The sequence below is a fragment of the Diceros bicornis genome, chromosome 22, assembly GCF_020826845.1.
Source record: "Diceros bicornis minor isolate mBicDic1 chromosome 22, mDicBic1.mat.cur, whole genome shotgun sequence".
Classification (NCBI taxonomy): domain Eukaryota; kingdom Metazoa; phylum Chordata; class Mammalia; order Perissodactyla; family Rhinocerotidae; genus Diceros; species Diceros bicornis.
The window spans coordinates 7384510-7411521 of NC_080761.1; the positions used below are offsets into that span (position 1 = coordinate 7384510).

General features: G+C 36.7%; 1 protein-coding gene across 4 annotated transcripts in view; it reads right to left on the minus strand.

The window, feature by feature from the left end:
- The window catches only part of NAA35 (N-alpha-acetyltransferase 35, NatC auxiliary subunit), a 93617-nt gene that overhangs the window by 38178 nt on the left and 28427 nt on the right, over window positions 1-27012 (minus strand). For all 4 annotated transcript variants that reach the window (XM_058565507.1, XM_058565506.1, XM_058565505.1 and 1 more), the window contains exons 7-11: window positions 19608-19674; window positions 19484-19527; window positions 18211-18261; window positions 17478-17561; window positions 16533-16647 (exon numbers count right to left, since the gene is read on the minus strand). In XM_058565507.1, the coding sequence (XP_058421490.1) occupies window positions 16533-16647; window positions 17478-17561; window positions 18211-18261; window positions 19484-19527; window positions 19608-19674 (361 nt within the window). The remainder of the gene's footprint in view (window positions 1-16532; window positions 16648-17477; window positions 17562-18210; window positions 18262-19483; window positions 19528-19607; window positions 19675-27012) is intronic.

Genomic DNA, 27012 nt, shown 5'->3' on the forward strand with positions numbered 1-27012 from the left:
TAAAAAGGCATTAAATCACACCTGTTAAACTCAAAAGGCATGGTCTCAATGAATATTCTATCCTAATCACAGGTCCAAATAACTTATGGTGTAATATATGCACATCTACATATTTTGAAGTTCTTTGGTGTACATTTTTGAATAGGTATACATGCAAATGATAAAAGTTTCAAATAAAACAAAAGCGTATACAATGAAAGAAAGTCTTCTGCCCACTTGCGACCTCCAGTTAATCTCTTGAGAACTAACCTCTACAAGTTTCTCCCATGTGTGCATATTTACATGTATCCTTTTTTCACTTGATTCAGGTATAATTTAGATACAATACAAAGGAAATATTAAGCTTACAGTTCATTGTTTTGAAAAATATATACAACCATGTAACTACCACCACAATCGATGTATACAACATTTCCATTTCCCCAAAAGGTTCCCTGTGCCCCGTCTCAGCCAATCACCCCCATGCCCAGCAAAATGGAACGACTGTCTCTTTACAGTCATGCGTCGCTTAACGATGGGGATACATTCTGAGAAATGCATCGTTAGGCAATTCTGTTGTTGTGTAAACATCAGAGTGTACTTACACAGACTAGATGATATAGCCTACTACACACCTAGGTTATATGGTACTAATTTTATGGGACCACTGTTGGATATGTGGTCCATAGCTGACCAAAACGTTGTTATAGGGCACATGACTGTATATAGATTAGTCTTTCCTACTTTTATACAAAAAGTTTCATACCATTTGTACTCTTTTATATCTGACTGCTTTCAGCATAATGTTTCCAAGATTTTTTAATTACGTTGAATTTATCAGTATTTCATTTCTTTATTGCTAAAAAGTACTTCGTTCTATGGATATACCACAATTTGTCCATTGACACATATTCTCTTAAACTAAAACATCAACATGTTATACATGCTGATGTGCTTTTCTGCATTGTTTAAGGTGAATTTTTTTCTTCTGAAGTAATCTCAAACTTACAGTAAAGTTGCAAGTGCAGTCAATACTGAATCACTCTCAAATACGTTGAGTGCTATTTCTACAAAGACATACTCTCTTATATATTAACAATACAAAAATCAGAATCAGGAAACTAACATTGACTGATTAGTATTACCTAATTCTCAGAACTCACTCAAGTTTTACAAACTGTTCCAATAATGTTCTTCACATTCATGTCAGAATCACGAGTTGCATTTAATTTCATTGTCTCTTAATGTCCTTCATCTAGAATAGTACTTCACTCTTTCCTTGGCCTCCATACTTTGACAACTTTGAAGACTAACACGCCAGTAATTTTGTATACTGCCCTTCAATGCGCATTTGTTTTACTTCTTCATGATTAGATACAAATTATGAATCTCTGGATTGTGACAGAAGTGATATGTTATATTCTTTTCATTGCACCCTATCAGCAAAGTAGTGATTTGACTTACTACTGGTAATGTTAACTTTGATCACTTAGATTAAGTAGATCACTCACAGGCTTCTTCACTATAGTTACTACTTTGCCCTTTGCAGTTAATAAATATTTGGGGGACAGGGGAAAGACACCTAAACATGCTCATCATCACCAAACTCAATTCACTCATCCACTTATTTATATGAGTATGGAATCACTGCTTCTTCTTTTATTCAATAGGTTATAATGTATTAAAAATATTTACTTTGATGTTCAAGTTGTCCCCAACTTGGCCTGTACGAATGCCCCTTCTGGCTGTTTTCTGTATACAACTGACATGTTTCCATCGTTCTTTGAACATTTACTCTGGCATAATAAGATGCTCTAGGCTCATCTTGTTCTCTCCTGCCCTAGCCCTAGAATCACCCAATTCTCCAACATGTGCTAGTTCTTTTCATTTTTATATTTTTTCCACCTTCACTGAGATATAATTGACAATAAAATTCTAAGATACTTAAAGTATACAATGTGACAATTTGATATGTGTATACTGTGACAGGATTCCACCTAGTTAAGTAATTAACATATCTATCACCTCACATATTTACTTTTTATTTCCCCCCCTTTGGTGAGAACATTTAAGTTCTATTCTAACAGCAAACTTCAATTATACAGTATACTGTTATCAACTATAGCCATCATGTTATATATTAAATCCTCAGAACTTATTCATCTTATAACTGAAGGTTTGTACCCTTTTACCAACCTCTCCCTATTTTCCCTAGTCCCCGGCAACCACTTTTCTACTGTTTTTATGAGTTCAACTTTTTTTTTTATTCCACATATAAGTGATGCCATACAGTGTTTCTCTTTCTCTGTCCAACTTATTTCACTTAGCATAATGCCCTCCAGGTTCATCCATGTTGTCACAAATGACAAGATATCCTTCTTTTTTAAAGGCTGAATAATATTCCACTGTATATATATACATCACATTTACTTTATCCATTCATCTGTCGATGGACACTTAGATTGTTTCATACCTTGGCTATTGTAAATAATGCTGGAAAAAGTATGAAAATGGAAACCAAAAGGAAGCATGGGCAGGTACACTTGTATCATACAAAACAGACTTTAAGCCAAAGACTGTACAGGAGACAAAGAAAGTCATTATATAATGATAAAGGGGTCAATTCATCAAGAGGATATAACAATTATAAACATTTATACACCCAACATAGGAGCATCTAAATATATACAGTAGATATTAACAGATCTGAAGACAGCAATACGATAATAGCAGAGGACTTCAATACCCAACTTTCAACAATGGATAGATCATCCAGACAGAAAATCAGTAAGAAAACATTCTAATTAAACTATACATTAGACTAGATGGACCTAACAGACATATACAAAGTATTCCACCCAACAGCAGCATAATACACATTCTTCTTAAGCGGCTAGATCATATGATAGGAGAAAAACAAGTCATAGCAAATTTAAGAACACGGAAATCATACCAACTTTCTCTTCTGACCACAATGGTATAATACCAGAAATCAACAAGATGAAAGCTGGAAAATCTACAAATATGTGAAAACTAAGTAACACACGACACACCTCTGACCAACCAATGGTTCAAAGAAAAAAAGCAAAAAATACCTCAAAATAAATGAAAAGGGAAACACACCATATCAAAACCTATGGGATGCTGCAAAAGCAGTTCTAAGAAGGAAGTTTATAGTGATAAACGCATTTATTATGAAATTAGAAAGATCTCAAATAAACAACCTAACTTTACACCTCAAGGAACTAGAAAAAGAAAAACAAATTAAGCCCTAAATTAGCAGGATGGAAATAATAAAAAATTGCAGTGGGAATAAATGAAAAGGAGACCAGAAAAATAATAGAAAAGAACACAACTAAGAGCTAGTTTTTCGAAAAGATAGTAATTATTGATAGGTATGGATTACCATTGTCATTTTGTTAACTGTTTTCTGCTTGTTTTGTAATTCCTTTGTTCCTTTATTCTTTCTCTTGCTCTTTTCCTTTGTTATTCGATGATTTTCTGTAGTGTTAAGCTTTGATGCCTTTCTTTTTATCTTCTGTATTATCTACTAACAGGCTTTTGCTTTGTGGTTAAGTTGAGACTTGCATAAAACACCTTATAACAGTCTATTTTAACCTGATAATCACTTAACTTCAAAAGCATACCAAAGCTCCCCCTCACCTACGTTTGTTTTTGATGTCACAATTTGCATCTTTTTTCATTGTCTATCCATTAACAAATTATTGTAGTTATAGTTATTTTTAATACTTTTAACCTTCATACTAGAGTTGTAAGTGATTTACCCACCAGCATTGTAACATTAGAGTATTCTGAATTTAACCACATATTTACCTTTACCAGTGAGATTTATACTTTCATATGTTTTCCTGTTACTAATTAGTGGCCTTTCGTTTCAGCTTGAAGAACTCCCTTTAACATTTCTTGTGAGGTCAGTATAGTGGTGATGAACTCCTTCAGCTTTTGTCTGGAAACTCTTTTTCTCTCCTTCAATTCTGAAGGACAACTTTGCCTGGTAGAGTATTCTTGGTTGGCATTATTTTCTTTCAGCACTTTGAATACATGATCCCTCTCCCTTCTGGTCTGCAAGGTTTCTCCTGAAAAATCTGTTGATAGTCTTAGGGGGATTCTTTTGTACATAAGTTGCTTTTCTTTTGCTGCTTTTAAGATTCTCTCCTTGTCTTTAACTTTTGATAATTTAATTGTAACGTGTCTTGACGTGGGTCTCTGTGGGTTCATCTTTTCTGCAACTCTCTGGGCTTCCTGGATCTGGATGTCTGTTTCCTTCTCCAGGATAGGAAAATTTTCAGCCATTATTTCTTTGAATATGCTTTCTGCCCCTGTCTCTCTCTCTCCTCCTTCTGGGACCCCTATAATGCATAATGCATATCTGCTTGATGGTGTCCCAAAAATCCCATAAGCTATCTTCATACTTTTTCATTATTTTTCTTTTTGCCCGATTGGCTTAATTCCACCGCCCTGTCTTTGAGTTTGCTATCTTTTCTTCCACTTGATCTAAGTTTCCTGCTGAACTCCTCTACCAAATTTTTCAGTAGTTACTGTATTCTTCAGCTCTGTGACTTCTGTTTGGTATTTTTTTTATGTTTTCTACCTCCTTGTTGAAATTCTACTTTGTTCATGCATTGCTTCCTGACCTCAGTGAATATTTTTATGACTATTATTTTGTACTCTCAATCAGGTAAATGACTTATCTCCATTTCATTAAGATCTGTGTCTGGGTATTTACTTTGTTCTTTTGTTTGGAACATATTTCTCTGTTTCTTCATTTTCCTTGACTCTCTGTGTTGGTTTCTGCATAGTAGATAAAATAGCCACATTTCCCAGTCTTGATAGAACAGTCTAGTGTAGGAGACGAACCTCATCAATCAACTCAGCCCAAGCTCTTAGTTGTCTCTCAAACTTCTGTGATTATCCAAGCCTCCTTCTCTGTTCTTAGTGGCTCCCAGTGGTTGAGGTTGTGCCAAGACCCGTCAGTGTCCCTAAGGGGAGGACTGCAGTCAGCACCTAGATGCAGGGTCATTAGAAGCTAGGCCCTCAAGAAGCAGCTTGAGAAACTACGTGGTTAAGCACCTTCCAGGGAGAAATCCAGAGACAGGTGTTTTTGCCTGATCCCTCTGTGCTGGGCCTGGGCGTACAGCCACAGGGGAAGGGTGCTCCCATACCCATTAACAACTGTTTCTTTGTTTGATACACTTCTGTGGTACTCATGAATGGATCCATTGGCTATTAGAGCTAAGTGACACAGGGGCTCAACCCGTGAGCGGCAGCTCCAAAAGCTCGGGTGTTGGGTGTATGTATGTACAAGCTCCTTCCCAGGAGACACTGGCAAGTGGGTTTTATTATTGGAACAGGCTGGAAAGAAAAGGTGGGAGAGGTGCCTGCTAGCTTCCCCCGTCTCTGAAGATCTCAGTCAGCCCCTAGCTGCCTGCTAAACTGGAGGTCTGGCACTCAGGGAGCAGCTTTTAAAGTATGCAGATAAACCTATCTCAAGGAACAACTGGGAGATGGGCAATTTTGCCTGCTCCCTCCAGTGCTGAGCCCTCAGGCAGCAGCTTTTAAAGTATACAAATAAACCTCTTTCAGAAATAGACTGGGAGATGGGAGATGGGTGATTCTGCCTGCTTCCTCTGCACTGAACCTTGTGCAAACAGCCGTGCCAAGTGCTCAAGCACCCATTAAGAACTGCTTCTTTGTTTGCTCTAGTCTTGTGGGTCTCTTGGACACAAGCCCCGCTGGCCTCCAGAGTTAGGTGTTTAAGACATCCCTCCAGAGGGTGTCTTAAAAATTGAGGCGCTAGACGTGGAGAACAAACGCTTCGCTCCTCATGTAGAAGCTGGGAGTTCGGGTTCTCTTCTCCGTTGCATGGCGCTATGTCAGGGGTGGGGTTTATGGCAAGAGTGTGTCTCAGCCTTTCCTCTCCGTTTTGATGAGGGTATTTTCTCATTCACCAAGGTATAGCAGTTGATCAGCTAGTTTCTGGATCTCTTTCAGAGGGAGTGCTCCATATGTAGCTCCACATTCAGCATGTCCATCAGAGGAAGGGAGCTCAGGAGCCTCCTATGTCACCATCTTGGTCAACTCCTACCCCCAGTTACTTTTAGTGGACAATGGCCTTTAGGAAGCAAGATCTGGATGTTAGGTGTGCTCACTGCTATTGGGATATCACTGTTCCCAGGGTCTCTAGATGACAGAGCCAGAAAAAATATATATATGCGTATGGACATGTTTACACACACACACACACAGTCATACATATACATACTACACCTACATCTATTTCTATATCAATCTATATATATTAGAAACTACGAATTTATACCCATACCTTTAATTTCAATCCAAAACTAGAGAGTTCAATTTAGTTTTCTCTCTTTCTAGAAATTAGTGTAACTCATCTCCCCAAATCTAAGAAATGTGGCATGCCATAATTCTTAATACATTTACACATATGATCAATTCCCCCATATGTAAGCAATCTTTGTATTACTTTCTACTGCTCTTGTAACAAATTACCACAAATTGGGTGTTGTAAAACGAGAGACATTTATTCTCTCACAATTCTGGAGGCCAGAAGTTCAACAACAGTTTCAACAGGCTCAAATCAAGGTGTTGGCAGGGCAGCACTCTGCCCAAAGGCTCTAAGGGAAAATCTGTTCCTTGCTTTTTCCAGGTTCTTGTGGTGTTAGAATTCCTTGGCTTATAGCTGCATCATGCCAATCTTTACCTGTATCTTCACATCACTTTCTTCTTTTCTGCGTGTGTATCTAATCTCTTTCTGCCTCTCTTTTAAGAAGGACATGTAGGATGGTATTTAGAGTCCAACCAGATAATGCAAGATCATCTCCTCATTGAAAGATCCTTACTTAATCACATCTGCAAAGACTTTCTTTCCAATTAAAGTAACATTTATAGGTTTTGAGAATTAGGAGCTTGATATATTTGGGGCTATCATTTAGCCCATTACAGTCTCCTAGCAGTGACACCTCCCCTACACAGGATGTGCTCTCACCTTACTTGGGTTCTACCTCCAAGCCACCACGACCCCCACTCTGTCTGGGCTCCTATACCCCATGTCAGGCCACTCTTCCACAAACATGCCTCCTCAACCTGTCTAAGCTCTGAAACCCTATGCCAGGTCACCTTTCTGTACAGATGCCCTTCCTCAATCTGCTTAGGCTGCAAATCGCCACACAGGCCACCTTTCCATTAAGACTTCCTCCTCTTGATGCTTAGGCTCTGACATTCTGTGCCGGGCTGTCCTCCCGTAAAGATGCCCTCTTCACCCCACTTGTTATCTGACACCTGTCCCTGGGCACCTTTCCACAAGGACGACTTCTTCAAAATGCTTAGGCTCTAAAATCCCACACCAGGCGACCCTTAGATACAGATGCCCTCCTTACCTTGCATGGTCTCCAGCAGCCCATAGCTGCCTCTATGAATCTGCCTCAGGTTCTAGTACCCCATGGCAGGCCACACTCACACGAGTATGCCCTCCTCACCCTGCCTAGGCTCCCACACACCTTTTGGGCTCTAAAACTCTACACTAGACGCCCTCCTATAGACATACTCTCTTCACCCTACTTAGGTTATTGACACACAGTGCCAGGTTGCTTCCACATGGTCACCCTCCTGATCCTGCTTAGGCTCAGGTACTCCAAGCTCAGCTGCCCTCCTGTGCAGATACCCTTCTCACCTCGCTTGGGAAGTAGTGAATCTAGCAGACTGCCCATTCATGATGATGCCCTCCTCAAGCCACTTAGCTCCAAAATCTTGTTCCAAGCCCACCTCTTCGCAGATGCCCTCCTCACTCCACTACCATTATACACAGAGGCATCCTCACCCTACACAGGCTTTGATAAAGGTCCTGAGGACTGCCCTGGAACGATGATGTCCTTCCTATCCACATGGTTGCAACACCTTGTGTCAGGCAATCCCTATCCCCTACATGGACACTGTCCTAAACCTGGGTCAGGCTCCAACATCCTGCTCCAGTACAAATGCCCATCTTGCTCAGGCCCACTTCATGGCTTTAGGACTGAATTTTTCCAAGAGAAGAAAGAACGAAGAACAAGGACCAGATCTTAGTTTTGTTCCCACTTAATATGAAAAATATGCTTCCCTTTGTAATGCTTTTATCTTTCACTAGTTATTAATTTCCTTACCGATGAAAAAACAATAATATTAGAGTCCTCCCTCCACCTCCCTTTACCCACCAAATTTGAATTATCGTATCTCCATCATGAGTTAACTTTATATGCTGAAATATACCTTTATCTCTGTAATAGATTTATTGACTCTAACCAGTATCTCTGGACCCCTGCAATATAAAATAAATTAGTCTTCTCTTCCTTTATGTCTTGACTTTTGTCATATGATTACTTTATACTGTCAAGGTTCACAACATCTATGTCACATTATATTTAGTAAAATCAACTTTCACTGCTTTTTTTAACTGTAGTTCTATAAAGAAATGGATTCAATGCTCACTGCCTATCTTTTCTGTCATAGCTTTTCCATTTTTGTCTCAGTGAGCTAAATTTCATTCTTGATTCCAATCTTTTCCCTCCAGGAAAAAGTCAGAGGAAAATATTTCCTATGTCCTTGCAAGTTTAAAAAATACTTGTCTGAGTGTCACTTAAGAATAGTTGAGATGGCTACAAAACATATTTCTTTAACTGAGGACTTTTAGACACTGTTCCAGTACTTTCTGTCTTGAATGCTGATGTGAAGAACTCTGAAGCCAGGCCGCACACATCATTGTTGCTTCATATCTAAAGTATTTTACTAGGACACTTCTACTAAATATCAATGATTCTTTATCAATTTTCCCAGGACACATGATAGCCTTCCAATTAAATCTGTAAATTTAATTGTATCTGCTTCTTTCCAGGAATGGTTAACTTTTTCTCCTGTTCCATTATATGGTTCTCCTCTTAAGAGACATCAATTACAAGTATAATGAGTCTTCTTGGGCTATTATTTACTAATACTTCAAACATTTTTTGTTCACTTTCCTTCTGCTTGCAATGCTTAACATACATTTTACTATTTTCAATGAGGTCTTCACTTTCAGGATTTTTCTCCTTTCCTAACTCTGCCTGCTCACTTGTACTCTCTCTCTCTTATTCATTATTTCTTCCTTTAGTCCTAATATTTCTGCTTTGTACTCTTGTTTTATAGAGATCATTTTATTCTTTAATAAACTCTTTGAAATCCCGCAGAAATATGTTTCTGGTTTGTGTTTTTCATCTACCTTTTGTTTTTCTTGTTTTTTGCTCATTAACTTCCTGGAATATTTGTGTATAAATACTGTATAGTTTCTTTTTTGATTATTACATCATTCAATGAGTGCTTCCTGAGCCAGTTATTTGGGTGAGGTGTTAGAATAGTACTCTAGACTAACAGGAAGCCTCACTGACTTGCAGTTAAGCCCCATATGATGTGCATGTTGCGTGTGAGTATGCAAGAGAAGTTACCTTTCTACCTCCTTTACCGACACAGATTACAAGTTGCTATACTGCTAACATCTACAGCACCTCCTCTGTCTTATAGGAGTAACAAAGATAGCACACTGACATGGTTTCTGGTAAAGCCCCACCTCCTTTGCATCTCTAATATATTGATTAGATAGGTTCCCACAGCCAGCTTGCGTATCCCACTCTTAGTTATTACTCCAAAAGAATCCCTGTTTTGTCCTTCAGGTTGTTCCAACTACTTTGAGAACGCTGTGCTTTGCTGATCTACTTATGTTTACACCAAGAAAATCTTGGAATCCATTCTCAAGGTTCTCCTTCATTTGGGTCCTACTGTTACTATGTTTGACAGCCCTTCTATTTTGATTTGGGTTATAGGGTTTCCTATTTTTTAAGAAGTTGGGAGGATTCTGTTTCTCAAATTCCTTATAATTTTCAGTTGGTTGTAGAGAGGCGAAACAGCAGAGACATCTTTACTGTACCATCTAAAACCTCGAAGTCCTCTAGACTACACACACACAGAGATGCATGCGTATTTTTTCTTAAAGAGAAAAATGTTTTAATTAAATGAGTAAACATCTGAAGTTCCTGGCACTAGCACGTCATGGCCTAGGCCTCTCTAATGGGTTGTGATCTTAAAATGAAGTCACCTCCGAGCGCTCTTGTACACTGCCAAGCTGCCAAATGAAGCCAGCTGGGTTGAGGCAGCACAGTTTCTGTTTCAGCACCAAGTTCAGCCCTCAAGAGATTAAAGGTATCATATTACTAGATGATAATACCATCATATTCTAAATTATATTTTAATCTATTTTTAATTCACACTAATTTTTAGTTTCTTTGACTCCATCATAAATGCATGCTGCTCAAGAATAAAATAGCTGAACAAGGTTTTTATTAAAACCACATCCTCTGTCCACCCCCTACCTTCAATTCCATTATTTCTCTCTTCCCAGAGGCAATCTCTTCCATTTCTTCTTAGCTATTTATTTTTTGGTATTTAACCTCCATATCGCCAAATAACAAGCTTATCATGCCACCTCATATTTTTTCAGTTTCACACAGTTATCTCTGACTTAATCCTCCATCTTCAAAAAGAGGAAGTCAGAGATATGTGTAAAACTGATAAAATATGAAGTAGCACTCTAAGTATGTATAAATTATATGCATACATATACTTCTGTCCTCTCACCTCCAATATAGTTAGATCATAATTTGGGTTATGATCAACATTCAGCATTTGCACCATTATGATTAAGTAAAAGATATTCACATCCGGGCCATGAATGATTTTGCAAACATGGAAATAACTTTTATTTTCATATATATTCTGAAGTTAATCACTGCTTTTTTTATTTGCTTTTTTCCTATGTACCTAACAATTAAACCTCAAATCTTTTGCCAATTCTCTAAACCTCTTCTTACTACAATAAACACAACAGCTATTGTACCAATTTTATTGGTGACAACAAGTCTTGAATCCATTTGGAGATATCTCCCCTAGAGCTTTATGACTGTCTCCAATCTAGACTTGTCCTCCATGTACAGTGCTCAGCTAGTATCTGGTGATCTCGCTGTACCCTCACCCTGGGGATTTCCTTCATTATCTTCTTACGCTGAATTCTCATATTCCCTAAACTCTGTGTTTTTCTTTTTCTTGATTTACTCCCTCGTTTTAATAAAGCACATATTTCAGTAGTATCTTGAAAAACGTTTGGGAGATTAATTTTGTGAGATCTTAAATACTTGCAATTGTCTTTCCCCCCAATTAAATTATAGTTTGGGAATCAGATTCCAGATTAGAAACCATTTTCCCCCAAAATTCTAAAACATTGCTCAACTGATTTTCTTTTAATCATGACTCTATTGAAATATAACTAACATACCATATAACTAATCTATTTAAAGTGTATAATTTAACAGTTGTTTAATATAGTCATAGAGTTGTAAAACCATCACCACAATAAAATATACAACATTTTTATCACCCAAGAAGAAACTGCATATCCATTCACAGTCACTCTTCTTCTTCCTACCTTCCTCCAGCACTAGGCAACCGCTAATCTACTTTCTGTCTATATGGATTTACCTATTCTGGACATTTTATATACATAAAAATCACACAATATATGGTCTTTTGTGACTGGCTTCTTCTACTTAGTATAATGTTTTCAAAGTCCATCTATTGGTCCATAAGTAGCAGGCATCAATACTTCATGTCTTTTAACTGTCAAATACTATTCCTTTGCATAGATATACATTTTATTTATCCATTCATCTGCTGATGGACATTTGGGTTGTTTCCACTTTTTAGCTATTATGAATAATGCTGTGATGAGCCTTAGCATATAACTTTTTGTGTGGACATATGTTTCCATTTCCTTTGGGTATATTCCTAGGATTGGAGCTGCTGCCTTATAAAACTCTGTTTAACTCTTTTGAGACACTACAAGATTATTTTCCAAAGCAGCTGCATCATTCTACATTCCCACCAGCAGCGTACGCAAGTTCCAGTTTCTCCACATCCTCGCCAACACTTGCTATTATCTGTCTTTTGATTACAGCCATCTAATAGGTGGGAAACGGTATCTTTTCATTTTGATTTGCATTTCCCTGATGGTTAATGATGAAAAACATCTTTTCATGTGCTTACTGGCCATTTGTATATCTTATTTACAAAAATGTCTATTCAGATCCCCTCCCCATTTTTTGATTTTTCTTTTTATAGAATTGTAAGATTTATGTCTATGTTTTCAGTTTTATATTTTTAGTTCTTACATTAGGTCCTTGATCCATTTTGAGTTGATTTTTGTATATGATGTGAGGTAGAGGGGAAGGGCTGTCCAACTTTATTCTTTTGTATGTGGTTATCCTGTTGTCTCAGTGTCATTCGTTGAAAACACTTTTCTTTACCCATCGAATTATCTCAGCACTCTTGTCACATACCAGTTGACCATAAACATGAGGGTTCATTTTTGGATTCTTAACTCTATTCCACTGATCTATGTCTATCTTTATGCTCGTACCAAACTGTCTCGATTACTGTAGCTTTGTAGTAAGTTTTGAAATCAGAGAGTGTGGCTCCTTCAAGTGTGGCTCTTGTTCTTTGGTCCACTGATTTCTGTCTTCCACTACCGGTGTTGCAAAGCCTGATGACATTCTGTCTTGATTCTGTGTATGTAACTTGTCTTTGTCTTTTTCAAATCTCTGAGGATCTTCTATTTTTCCCTACTATTCTGAAATTTCATGATGATATGCCTTGATAGAAGTCTATTTTCACCCTAGTTGTGCTCAGCAGCTCTTTATTGACCCTTTCAATCTGGGTATTTGTATCATTTGATACGGGGAAATTTTCTTAAATGATTTTTTGTTTTTGCTTCTATTTTCTGATCTCTGTTTCTGGAACAACTTTTATTAGTTTATCCTTCATTTATCTTATTTATTATTTATCATTATTAGAAGTAGACCTTCTGGTCTGATTCTATATTATTCTTATCTTCTTTCTCTTTATTTTCCATCTTTTCATTTTTCACTCTACTTTCTCTAAGATTTCCTTAAGTTTGTGTTCTACACTTTCTATTTTTATCATTTCTGCTCTTATATTTTGAATCTCAAAGAATATATTCTCTTTTTTTCTTTTGTATAACATCTTATTCCTGTTTTACATATGCATTGATTTTTCTCATTTTAATATATTTGGTTTCCTTGCCTGTTTTTTTCTTTTTTTTTTAGGCTAGAGACTTCCACTCTTGACTATATATTCAGATTTGAAACTGGAGGACAAAAAACCCCATTAACAGCTCTGTGAATACAGGTTAGGCTTTTCCAAACCAAGCTTTTTTATCAGGGGAGCTGCTGTCATCAATATATTTAAATTTCGCTGTTGTTTTTCTCCACCTCTTGAGCTTGTCCGATCTCCCCAAGAAGAATCTTCCAAACTCTTAAGCGGAGTACAAGAACCAGGCTGTACTGTTTTAGAAACTGAGGAAGATAGGAGGGAGCTAAGGGAGGAGGATATTAAATAACAAATATTAAATAATAAATATTTAAATTTTCACTTAACTTTCCCAAAATGCACACCATTCAACTGTGCCTGGTATCCCCTCAGTCCAGAACCTCTCTGTTCCCCTATTCCAGAGAATAAACTTTAAGTTTTCTAAGGCTCAGGAAGGTAATCCACGAGAAAAGGGGGAAAAAAAATCTCTGCTTCTAAACAGATTTTCAACCAGTTTTCATGTTATCAGCATAATTCTCTTCCTCATTTTCAGAGGTACGTGGTATACTAAAAATGGAGCCCTTTCAGGGGATCCACAGCACAACTAGTTTGTCTCTTGACTTTCCCTATCAGTGGCTAAGAATTCCATCATCTGGGGACAGAAGGTCAATGTCTTTCTGTTTTCCTGCTTCTAAAATTTTGTTGCTATTGTCTCCTTTCCTTGTCCTTTTCCTCTTTATCGATTATGCCTATTAAAAAAAAAAAAACCTCTTCATTGTTTCATTGGGGTTTCAGAAGGTAAATGCATGTGTTCAGTCTACCAATTTGAGTCAGACATCTTTTAATTTATTTTAAAATGATGACAAGTCTTCTTGAAATTGAGTGTCAGATTTGAAAATACATTTCAAAAGTATCTACCAATTTCAGGCAAAGTTAGTTTAGGTAAATTTTTCATTTCCATTAGCAACTGTCAAAGATGTTTGCATCCTAAAGAGTAAAACCAAACCCAATCCACAGCTAACTAGGAAAGAACACGGGTGAGAGAGAAATTTTGACAACTGGAACCAGGAAAGTTTCATTGGAGGAGATGGTCTGAACATCATTTTGAAGGAAAAGTTATAATTCCAGACATATAAAAAGAAGTGTAGAATTCAAGAGCAACAAGGCAGCATAAGCAAAGACAAAGAACAACATTTGCTTCACTGGATCCTCTTCTTCCCTTGTTTCTTCAACAAAGATCTAACCCAAGGTCCTGAACCCAGCAAACCTGAGTAATCACATCCATCCCTTCTATTTCAATTAGCACTTACATGAAATGACTCCAAAACCCTTTTCCATCCATTTTCCAGGGCAAAATACTTACTTTCCTAGTGGAGTGCTCCACGTCACATCAAAAAATCCCATTAATTATATCTAAGCTGCTCCCCCTTAACCACTTCCTCTCCCCAAACCACTCTGCCTTTTGCATCTTCAAGACATTACATCCATTAAGTAAACCCACCAGCAAGTAATCCTTGGATCAAGTTTGATTCTTCCTAATTTCTCCCTTTACATCACTGTTTCCAGTCCTACTGATTATATGCCTTTTCAACGAGAAGCTAAAATGAATGCTTAGCAATTTTGAGCTTTACACAGCGCTTCTGTCACTAGCTGGAGTTGTAATAATATTAAGAAGGCAAAATAAGTAATCTGAGACGAAAACTAATCTACATTACTGCTTTATCATCATTCTTCTTAGACTAGACATCATTGACAAGGCATTCATTTGTTACAGAACTGTTTAGCTTTATGCTTAACGTATAATTACAAAGTTAAATTAAGCCAGCTTAAAGGTATTAAACAGAAAACTAAGCGCAAAGTAAGTACTCCCTAAATTTAAAACTTCCTTTGCTTAGTCGGAAGATTCTATTTTTTAAAAAGTTTATTCAAGCCAATTTTATGCAAACCATCTTCCTGAAGCTTACTCATGAGCAGACTATAAAACCAGAGAAATAGTGGGGAATATATACACAAGCAATTTTTTTTTTAGCACTGACTGGTCTGAAATATAGGGAAGCCACAAACCACACGGGCAACTAATGATCCTACGGCAATTATTATCCTCAGTGTTATAGACCATAACAACCCACGATAGTCAGGATATGGCAAAAAGGAGCATTAGAATCCAGTCATCTGGAAGACTCCTGTTTTGCATCAATACCTTGCTGATACATAACCCAACAAACAAACTACTTTGCAGTAATATATTATACAGTGGTTTCATAAAAGTATTCTTGCACTGGATTTCAAAGTATTGAAGAGTTGTAGATATGTTATACCTCTCTATAAACATGTACTAGATAGCCTCCTATGCATTAACAACCTTTTTTCCTTATGTCCCATGGTCACAGAATGCCACCTAGTCAGTCACCTCATATATATATATATATATATATATATACATATATATATATATATATACGTATATACATATATATATATATGTAGTCCCTCAAACTACCCTTTGGACTGTTCCACTACCTAACGTTTGAGTAAGAAAAAAAATTCATGAGAAGGAGAATACCACAACTGTTGTCCCTAAAAGGAAGGGAGGGGTGGAAAAAGGAAAGGAGTGTGAATCAGTAAAAACTGGCCTCCTGGTCACAGGACCAACAACTGGAAAAAACTAATTTAAATATAAATATCATCTCATTTTAATAAGTTTTAAAGATAATCAAAATTGCTACACATTATGTAAAATGTTAACTCAGACACAACTTTTACAACAAAGGTACGCTGTTCTTTTTAAGGCATATTTCGTAAATAAAATCTACTGAGTGTAAACAATGTACATGCACTGTAAGAGATATACAAAGAAGATAGTCTCCAGCCTAAACATACTCAAAATCTCATGGAAAGACAAATATGTAAACAACTACAATATGATGTATTGAACAAATGTTATAACAGAGGCATATACGCGTGCACTGAGGCCACAGAGGGAATACCTAGGCCTGCCTGGTGGAGTCAGGGAAAACTGCGTACTGGAGGTGATGCTCTCTCAAAGGAGTAAAGGGGAGAGGTGATTAAAAACAAACGTACTATTAACATCACAGCATGATTACCAGACAGGGTAAATACGCAGAGCCCACACAATAAAATACAGGAGATGGCCAAGTTCTATAGAATTGTTTTTGGTCTAGAATAAATTTAAAAAGAAGGGAGTATAAACACTCTATGTAAGTCTATGGAGCAAAACATTCCAAGGTCCAGATAGACTAACTTAAACGCAATTTTAGAACAAACCAGACACCATACACTCTGAATGGGAAACAAGGAAAAAGAGCGGGAGCAAAACAGACAATTACCTCCTTTTGTAGTATCATTCTGGGCCTGGATGCCATGATGCAATGAATTATGAATGGCAGAAAGAAGATCTGCTGCTTGAACCATCAATTTTTGAGCTTCTGCAACAGCACTGGTCTAGCAAATAAATCACCAAAAACATTCTTACATATTCTTTCACTGAAAGATATACATTAAATAGGAAAATCCTATAAACAATAATGAAATTAAATGCTTGTTGTAACAACATTGGTTTTCACAAACTATTCACTTAATACAGGATGCCCAGATCCTGTTAGGATAGAAATTATTTTTTTACCCATATCTATATCTTGTAGGAGTCATTAAAAAACAATAGAAAACATTTCTGGTTTATGCTGTTAATCTTATGTTAAAAAAAACAGAGATGCAGTCAACTGGAAAATGGGAAATTTCAACTTTTCCACTATGTGGAAATTAGATCAATATTATAAAGGCTGGATCTCTACTCACCACTTATTAACTATTCACAAATTAGTCTGTAATTTACTCAAATTAATGCAAATAAACACAAAAGAAAAATATTCACCTTCTAGTGCTTGCTTTTGGTTCTAAACAAATCCAACAGTTAATTATTTAATTGAATGAAAGAAGCCGTCTACCTAAAATTCTCATTTTTACTTTCTCCTTTTCAATTCACAAAATATGACTACCCACAAGCAACTTCAGCTTCTATTATTTTATCCACTAATAAGTAATATAAAGTATTATTTTTATATCAACGACATGGATACGTTATGGAGCACAATGTAAAATTCACGTGACTTTTTGAGAAAATCATCAGGGATACTCTGATGTAAATACACCACATGTTGAGTGCTGTATATGTGCAATCAGGGGCATTTCAATGGAGAAGTCTCAGAACTGTTTCAATACAGCATTCCATCCAAAACAAAAACCTTAGAATAGATTATAGCAAAGGCCCTTACCTCTTTCTTAGTAAAGGCTATAAGCACTGTCAGTAACACTCGAGTAAATTTCACTCTGCTGAATACTGCTAAACATTGTTGGTGCTAAAAAATAAGAAAGGACTAGAAGTTAAAACATGCAAAGTCTGTCAAAGGAATTTCATTTTAAAATACAGTATTTTAAGTCCTAGATCTCAATGTTAACAACTTACTACATTACAAACACCTTCACTTATGGTCTTTCAAATGTCTGAAAATGAGCTGCAGAAAATATAACAAAGCTGATTCTACTGAAATAGAAATATAAAGTTTCTATATCAACAAGACTGATTTTTCCCTAAATCAAAAGTTACACTATTATCTCAAAAACTAACTTAATTAGTATTTTTAAAAGGATCGATAAAAAGGTGCTTTAAGCAGAGTCAGAAAATTTAGGATCTCCACAAAGGTTTGGTAACTTTGGATACCGCGCAAGTTCTTGAGTTTTGCCAAGCTTTGATGTATCATCTGTAAAACGTCATTTTTTTCTTCCTACCTCATAGGAATACTGAAGAGCTTTGAAATCATGTATTTGAAAGAGCTCTATTGTCATTCTATCAAAATAAATACAAGGGAAATAAAATCCCTTGCAATGTCCAATTTTTAAAGAAATACCTTAAAAAGGGCTTCCATAAATTATAACGCAGTTCATAAAACTATAACATTAAGAGGTAGACTTCTCTGATATTATCTACCAGAAAATAAGTTCAATTACTTCTAGTTCAACTTCTGGATCTCTTTCTTCTCCTTGTCGACTTCGAGTACTCTAAAATTTTAAAAAAGGTGAATTAAAACAAATACAAATCTGTAGAAGCATTAAATTATAAATATACAAGGTAAAGCACTAAATCAATTTATTGAGTATATGTAAGAATCTATTTCTAAGAAAAATATTTGGGAGAAAAAAAGTCATATTTAGTATTTATTTTCCTCCTATTAATAATATATACAGAAAGTTCATTTTGATATAAATTACAAAGACCACACAAAAGAATAAGGTATTAAAAACATCAAAAGCAAAACAATAAATTAACATAAGTAAAAGCATATGGCACATGGTACTTCTTTCTTTCAAAAGGATCTATTAATTGAAATTCCTGATGCTTTCAAAACAAATCTTGTTAGAAAAAAATAGCAACCTTTACAAAAACACATCACAAAGTCACATGATAAATACTGATCTGTTCTACAATAAAATGCAAAACATCCACAAGAGTAATAAATAGTCGACTATTTTGACAAATCCAGGGCAGTACCACAGGAAGATCTGGTTGAAAACCTGGGCTCTAGCCTGGCAGCTGCCACTTACTAGTGGCTATTCTTAAATAAGACTCAGACTAACAGGTTACTTAATTCCTTTGAGCTGTATTTTCCTCATCTAAAAGTGGGGCATTCTGTGCATTTAATTGCCTAATTCACTGAATAATTGTAAATATCAAATAAGACAATAATGTAAAATTGCTTTGGCAACCATGCTGTATTATACAAGTGTAAAAAAATATTAGAAATATAACTTTTTTCCTTTTTTAATCTCTATAAGAACCAAATCATCAGGGTCATCTAGCTGAAGGATGTCATTCACAGAAGGCTTTCCCCAGATTTGGGATACCACCATCTACTGAGCCCTTCTACTGTGTTGCAGACACTGTACTAGCTATTAAAGATACAAAGGTGAAGTAGATAGTCCTTACCTTTGAAAAACTTAAAACTAGAATATTATGCTATTCTTAAAATAGTATGCTAAAATTCTAAAACATTCACAAAAAACTGAAAAATTAAGAGGGTTAAATTTTCAATACTTGAAAGCGACATTAATTCATCAGAAACTTCTCTAGCAGTCTTCAAAATTCATTACAAAAAAGGCACAGCATATATAAAAGAAGTTGGTGGTCCTACCTACAGTAGCTATTTGTAATTAGCTAAAGTTAACTTGACATTTAGAAGAAAATAAAAATCCTATACCAAAGAAAAGATAAAAAAACATATACCTTTACTCTTCTTTGCATGTCATCCTCCACATCTTTTAGCATGCCTAGAAAGAGAGCCAATCAGTTTAAAAAGGAAACAAATCCAAACATTAAACTTGTGAATTATCTTTATAAATAGTTTTACCTGTAACTCGAAGATCTGTCACACTGTTAGCCATTTTAAATCCGTAAGTCATTGACTGAAAATCTTCCTATACAAAAAAGGAATAATTAGGCCCTTGAATAGTAGCAGAATCTTTAGTTATATTTCTCTTACAAAATCAATATTTGCTAATGAGAAAACAGTAACGGAATGTCATCCTGGTTGTCTAAAAATTGCTATCACACATCCAAGCTTTCCTTATAGGTGTACCCTTTAAAACAACATAGTCTAATGCTGTCTCTGTCCTTAATTTCAATTGCTTGTTCTTAGGCAATTTAAATATACTTGCATTTAATATGTTCATTTGAAAAACAAAGCTAATGCTTACGATAATATCACAAAGTAATAATTCCCACTTACAAAGTATTCTCACAGTAACAGGCAAATAGTAAATATATACTAATTATTACTGTTTGATGGTAAGACTCTTACTTTAAAAATTAAATGCCTGTTTACACACTATTAGGCTACAAAGGTTAAGCCTTCTCAAATAGAATTACTCAAAGTGACAGCAAAATCACATTCCTGCTTCAGCCCATTGTAAAGAAAAAAATGATTCCTACATGGGATTTCCAACCCCAAAATCATTTAAAACACTGCTGAGACATTAACAAATTAAGTGGTTTGCTGGACTCACTTTGAAGACTATGAATTTAATATCATCTGGCTGATTCAATTAAGAAGTCAGAAGCTCTATTAAAGGAATATTTCTGCCATATTATAATTCTTATGAAAATGTATATAGAAGCCTAATATAATGGAATAATAGGATTTATAGCAGTGGCTGGAACTATAGAAAAATTTCTGGATTCTTAACGAAAATTTCAGTGAGCATACAATTCATGTCAGGTACTATACCTTACAAACAGTGTCCCTGCTCTCAAAGAATTCAGTGGTATTTGACTCATAGGACAGGGTCTTTTAAAAATCTCAGACTGTGTTACAGAGCTGTAAGGTTATCCTCTAGGTGAAGTTTATACTCTATCTCTACTTGGACATCAAACAAGATTCTAAAAATTTACATGGCTAAAAAGGAACTCTCCTAGCGTTTACCACATTGCTAAAAGGCACCGCCATCTATCCAGTTACTCAGGCTGAAAACCTGTACATCAAGTCCTCTCATTTTCCCACACCTCATTATCAAATCCATCAGAAAACCCTGTAGGCTCTATCTTCAGTTTCTAATCTAACCCCATCTCACTCCTTTCACAGCTGTCTCTAGTTCAAGTCACCACCATCTCTCACTTCTATAACCACCTCCAAACAAGTCCCCCCTCCTTCCACACTTGTCCCTGCTATAATTTACTCACCATCAGAAGCCAAAGGGATTGTTTTAAAATAAGTCATTTCACATGACTTCCTACTCAAAACCTTTCAATAGTTTCCTTCCTCACAGTAAAACCCAGATCCCACCACGGCCTCTAAGGCCCTGTACCATTGGCCCTGTCTCCCTCTCCAACCTCACTTCTCACCTACCGTTCTCCTCCATTCACTGCACTGGCAGTCACACAGGCCTTCTTGTGTCCTTCAAACACATCAAAAACATTCTCTTCTCAGGACCTTCGTACCTGCTGACCCCCTCCCCAAAATGACTGTCTACAAAAGAGTCTACAAAGCTTCATCCCTACTATACTCCAGCTTCTGTTCCAGTATCCATTCCACATATAGAAGTTTTCCCTGTGCATTCCCTCTAAAATAGCACCCTCCCCCCCCTTTCTATCTCCTTCCTCTGCTTTACTTTTCTTCATAGAACTTATCAACACCTGACATTATATATGTATTTGTTTACTTACACACTATTTGTCCCAAGAACACATAATCAATGAGATCAAAGCTTTGTTTTATTCACTGCTTTATCTCCCGGACTTAGCACAGTGCTTGGCACAGAATACTGCTCAAAAAATATTTGCTGAATGAATGATGACTTACTGTAGGGCAGGGGCTGCCTACAAGATACCTTGGGGAGTGGTGGGGACTGTGGCAAACTGGAGAACATATACTTCATCTAAAAGAAGTCAGCACTACTTACCCTATTGCAGCCATGAATGAATGCAGGGCTAGTGTGGGAAGGTCTCCTAATTTTTCAGAACAAAAACCTAATGTAATGTAAACTCGTCTGATTTTTAAATGTTACCAATTCTTTAGAAATTAAGTAGTCCAAAATTGTGAAGACAAAACAAAACAAAAAAAACACCTGTAAGCCCTTATCTGTGAAATGCTAGTTTGCAAAAAGGACTCTAAGGAAAAGTACTTATCTGGGAGAATACCACAGGTATGTGTAATAAATACAAGCCTTAGTAACAAGAACGTAATCTAAGTCATTGGAGGAGTGAAGCAGAGGAGTTACGCAAATAGATGCTGCCGTTAAAAGATCACTCTTGAAACTTTGTGGACTTGAAGAGGACAAAAATCAAAGTGAAACCAGGGAGGCCAGATAGTAGACACTATTCAATAGTCCAAGTAGGAGCTGACTGAGACGACAACTGGAAGTGATGAGAAGTTGCTGAAATCAGGACATACTTAAAAGATAAAGCCAACACGATATTGCCGACAAACTGAATATGGAGTATGAGGTAAACTGTACAAAGATCATCTTTAGGTTTTCGCTCTGAGCAACTGGTAAATGATCATATCATTTACTGAGATGGGGCAGACTTTGGGAAGAGCAGGTTTAAGGGCAGAAATGAAGTGCAATTTTGGTTATAATAAGTTTGCAATTTCTTTGATCATCGAAGTAAAGATTTCAGGAAGGCACCTGCTTAAGTCCAGAAGTCAGGGGAGGAATCAGGACTAGATATATAAATTTGGGCTTCATCACCATACAGTTGGTATCAAAAGCCACAAAATTAGAACAAACCAAGCTAGAGAAGGTACAGAAAAAAGAGGCAGCCCAGGAATACTCCAGCATCTAGAAGACCAAGGAAATGGACTAACCAGTGGGGGAAAAAAAGAGAAATCCAAGAGACTGCCATATCAGGGAGATGAGAAGGAAGTGTTTCCAAGAATGGTCAACTGGATCTAACGATGCTGCAGGTTGGAGAGGAAGGGAGTGAGAACACTGGATTTAGCATGGTAGATACCATTAAGGACCTTGTTAAGACCAGTTTCTGTGTACCGGTAAAGAAGAATGTTCAATTGTAGTGAATGAGAAGAGACTGAAAGAGAAAGTAAAATAAGCAATTATTAACAGCTCATTCCAGGAGTTTTTGGTATAGGGTAGCAGAGAAATGAGATTGTAGATATAAGGAGGCTTGGGATCAAGGGAATTGTTGATGTTTGTCTTAAATTGAGGGAAACAAAGCATGTTTATATGCCAATAAGCATAATCTAGTAGTGAAGGAGACACTAGTAATGCAATATACAAAGAACGGGTTAATACTTGCAGTAGGCAAGAAGGGCAGAATCCAGAACACAAGCAGAGGGGCTGAGCTTAGATTACCACAGGGATACTTTCATTTTAACAGGACAGAAGGGAGAGTATCTGGAACCATAAGAAGCTAGCACTTGTGATAGTGAGATGTGTTATTTCTATTTACATTTGACTGCATCTAATATTTCATTAGGGTAGAAAGCAAGTTGACAGTGAGAAGGGTTGGCACTGGAGGTTTGAGAAGCAAAAGATGTGGAAAAGTCACCTTAGAGACTAGAAAAGCAACTTCACTACAAAAATGCTGTAGGTTAGGATTGCCTCTAGTGTTAAGTGCCCATCTGAGATTTGCAATCCTAAAATTAGTGAGAAAAGGCACACAGATGTGGGTTTTCTCTAGCAGCTGCCTGCTGCTTGAGTGCAAGCAGTGAGTAGGCAGATGTCTGGGGTTTTGCTAGATAAGTGACACACTATGATGAAATGAGATGGACAAAGGAGTTACGGGTGTTTGAAAAAGAATGATTTCAGCACTGCCATGGAAATGAGGACATGAAGAAAGTTAGAAAAATAAAGCAGCAGGATCCATGAACTGGAGGTCTCTGTGGCACTGAAGGATAGTGTGAGTACGGGAATCTGAGTAAATAAGCCAGAAAGTAACTGATGGCAATTGGTAGTATGCTTGAAATCAAGATTTTCGAGGTGAGTAGATTAGTAGGGAAAAAATATGCTTCATGTATTCATTCATTCATTCCTAAACCATTTTCTGAGCACCCTATGGTGGCTGGTATGGGCTAGATACTAGGGATAAAATGGTAAAACACAATCATTACCATTATAGAACCTATTATCCAGTGGGAGAGGTAAGACGTCTTGACAGGTAAAGCCCATGCTCTTTATTGTACTTTACAACGTCTCTATAATACTGCCAAGACATGACTGCAAAAAGTTATCAGGGATATTCAGGGTTCTATAAAACATAACATTTAAAACAATGCAGCCCTGTAAGGAAATTTTGAATAGTAAAATATTTACAATCATAACTGTAACAGAATACCCAATACCAGTATTGAATGTGATTCCACCAAAGCAGTAATCTTGATTGTACTAATATTATTGACGTAATATTCTAATACAGTAAAAAATTTTTTAACCTCTTCTAAAACTTAACAATTGAGATATACCAGTTACAATTTATTATTGCTTTAAAAATTCATTCCACAGATAAAAACACTTTGCATAAAGATTTCATGGGCCCCTAAAATGATCTGATTCATACAAACAATATTTGAGTACCTACTACACACCAGATACCGGTTAACACAGGATACAAGTAAGGGTAAAACATGCACACAGACAATTCAGATTAAGACCTGAAATAATTTAAATATCCATTAGTAAGTGGCTTGTAACTGACTATATATACAATGGAATACCACCACTACGAATAGCTAACATTATTAAGTGCTTCCTATGTGCCAGGCACTGTTCTAAAGATTCTACTTGTATTAACTGTTAACCCTCACAATGATGCTCTGAAGGGTGTACTATTAGAAACCACATTTTATAAATGAGGAATCTGAGGCATAAAAAGGTTACATTCCCAAATGCCACAAAGCTAGCGACAGAGTCAGAACACAAACTTACATGGTTTCACTCCCTGGAGGCTGTACTTTTTTATTTTGAAAAAATTTCAGATTAAAAAAATATTAAAGAGTATTATAAACTAGTTCAGCCGCTAAGGAAACAGTATGGTGGTTCCTCAAAAAATTAAAAACAGAACTACCGTACGATCCAGCAATCCCATTTCTGGATATATATATACACAAAGGAGATGAAAGCAGGTACCAAAGAGACATATGTACCCCCATGTTTACTGCAGCATTATTCACAATAGCCAAGATATGGAAAGAACCTAAGTGTCCATCAATGGATGAATGGATAAACACGTGGTTTATTTATACAATGGACTACTCTTCAGCCGTGAGAGAAAAGGAAATTTGCCATTTGCAACTACATGGATGGACCTTGAGGATACTATGCTAAATGAGATAAGTGAGACAGAGAAAGAAAAATATTGTATTATCTCTCTTATATGTGGAATCTTAAAAAAAAACAAAATCATAAAAGCACAGAGTAAAATGGCGGTTACCAGGGGCTGGAGCATCAGGGAATAGAGAGACGTTGTTTAAGGGTACAGACTCGAAACTAGCAGATAAATAAGTCCTAGAGACCTAATACCCAGTACAGTGATCAGAGGAAACAAAACTGTATTATAAGCATTAAATTTGCTAAGAGACTAGATTTTAATTGTCCCCAATACTAGAAGAAATGATACTTATGTGATGTGATAGAGGTGTTAGCGAATGCTACAATGGCAATCACAATGCAATATATTATGAAATTTATCAAATTGATGTTGTACACAAACTTACAAAATGTATGTCAAATATAACTTAATAATAAAAAAAGATTAAGTTAAAGAGAGCTCATGAACAGAGTTACTCTAAAGGTTTTGAATTTTATCATACAGGCAGTAGAAATATTGGACTTCTGGTTAAACGTGGTATTTCCACTACACCTCCTGCAATCATACTAAAATGGTAGTAAAGGAATTAAAAGTTTGAACCCCAAAGGACAAAGAGAATGTAAGACAAAAGACAAGATACATAAGGCAATTTTTAGAAGACACAAAATAAACAGACAAAAGGTAACTGACTTATATGAGTGAAAAAGCTAAACTGGGGGCCAGCCCAGTGGCGTGGCAGTTAAGTTCACACACTCCACTTTGGCGGTCCGGGGTTTCACAGGTTCGGATCCCAGGCGCGAACCAACGCACCACGTGTCAGGCCATGCTGTGACAGCATCCCATATAAAGTAGAGGAAGATGAGCATGGATGTTAGCCCAGGGCCAATCTTCCTCACCAAAAAGAGGAGGATTGGCAACGGATGTTAGCTCAGGGATAATCTTCCTCACACACAAAAAAAACCTAAACCGAGGCCAATGAAAAGCAAGGAAGAAAAAAATATCTGGGAATTAGAGGTATCAGATATCTTTGAAGGCTGAGGTGTGGGGCTATACGAAGAAGCTGGATGTCTAAGTCACGAGCTCTTAATTTCCCTCCCATCCTCACCCTGCACAGCATAGTGATATCCCTGTCATTACAGGTACGAGTACCAGCATCTGCCACCATGACTGGCACATGCTAATTAAACAAATAAATAGACAGTACAGGTCAAAAATAGGCAAACTTTTTCTTAAAGGGCCAGATAATATATATTCTATGCTTTGCAGGCCAAGTGGCAAAATGGAGAGTATCAAGTAGGTACTCATATGACCATTTAAATGTAACCATTTAAAACATAAAATACAATCTTAGCTCAAGGGCCCTAAAAAACACAGGCAGCAGGCTGCACTGGCCTGCAGGCTGTAGTCTGCCAACCTTTGGCTCAGAGAATTTCCTGAGGGTTTAGATGTGGGGTATGAGAGAAAGAGAAGAGTCAAGGATGACTCCAAGGTTTTTGTTCTACACAACTAGAAGAATGGAGTTCCATTTGCTGAGACTGAGAAGACTACAGAAGGAAGAAGTTGGAGGCAAGGGGAAAATCAGCAGCTCCACTTTGGAAACGTTAAGTCTGAGACAGACATCCAGTAGAGAATGTAAAATAGGCGGTAGCATATATGAGTATGAGATTTAGGGAACAGTCTAGGCTGAGGACACAAATCTGGGCTTCATGAACAGAGACAGAATTTAAGAATATGAAACTGCACAAGACCATCAAGAGAGTGAGTATAGAGAGAGAAGAGTGTGAAGACTGAGCCTGAGCCACACCAATGTTTAGAGCTGTGCTGTCTAATATGGCCACCAGTGAGCCACATAACTACTGACTACTTAAGATGCGGCTAGTTCAAACTGAGATGTGCTGTAAGTGTAAAATACATACCAGATTTAGAATATTTAGTACAAAAAAAGAACATAAAATATCTCAATATTTTTTAAACTGATTACATATGAAATATTA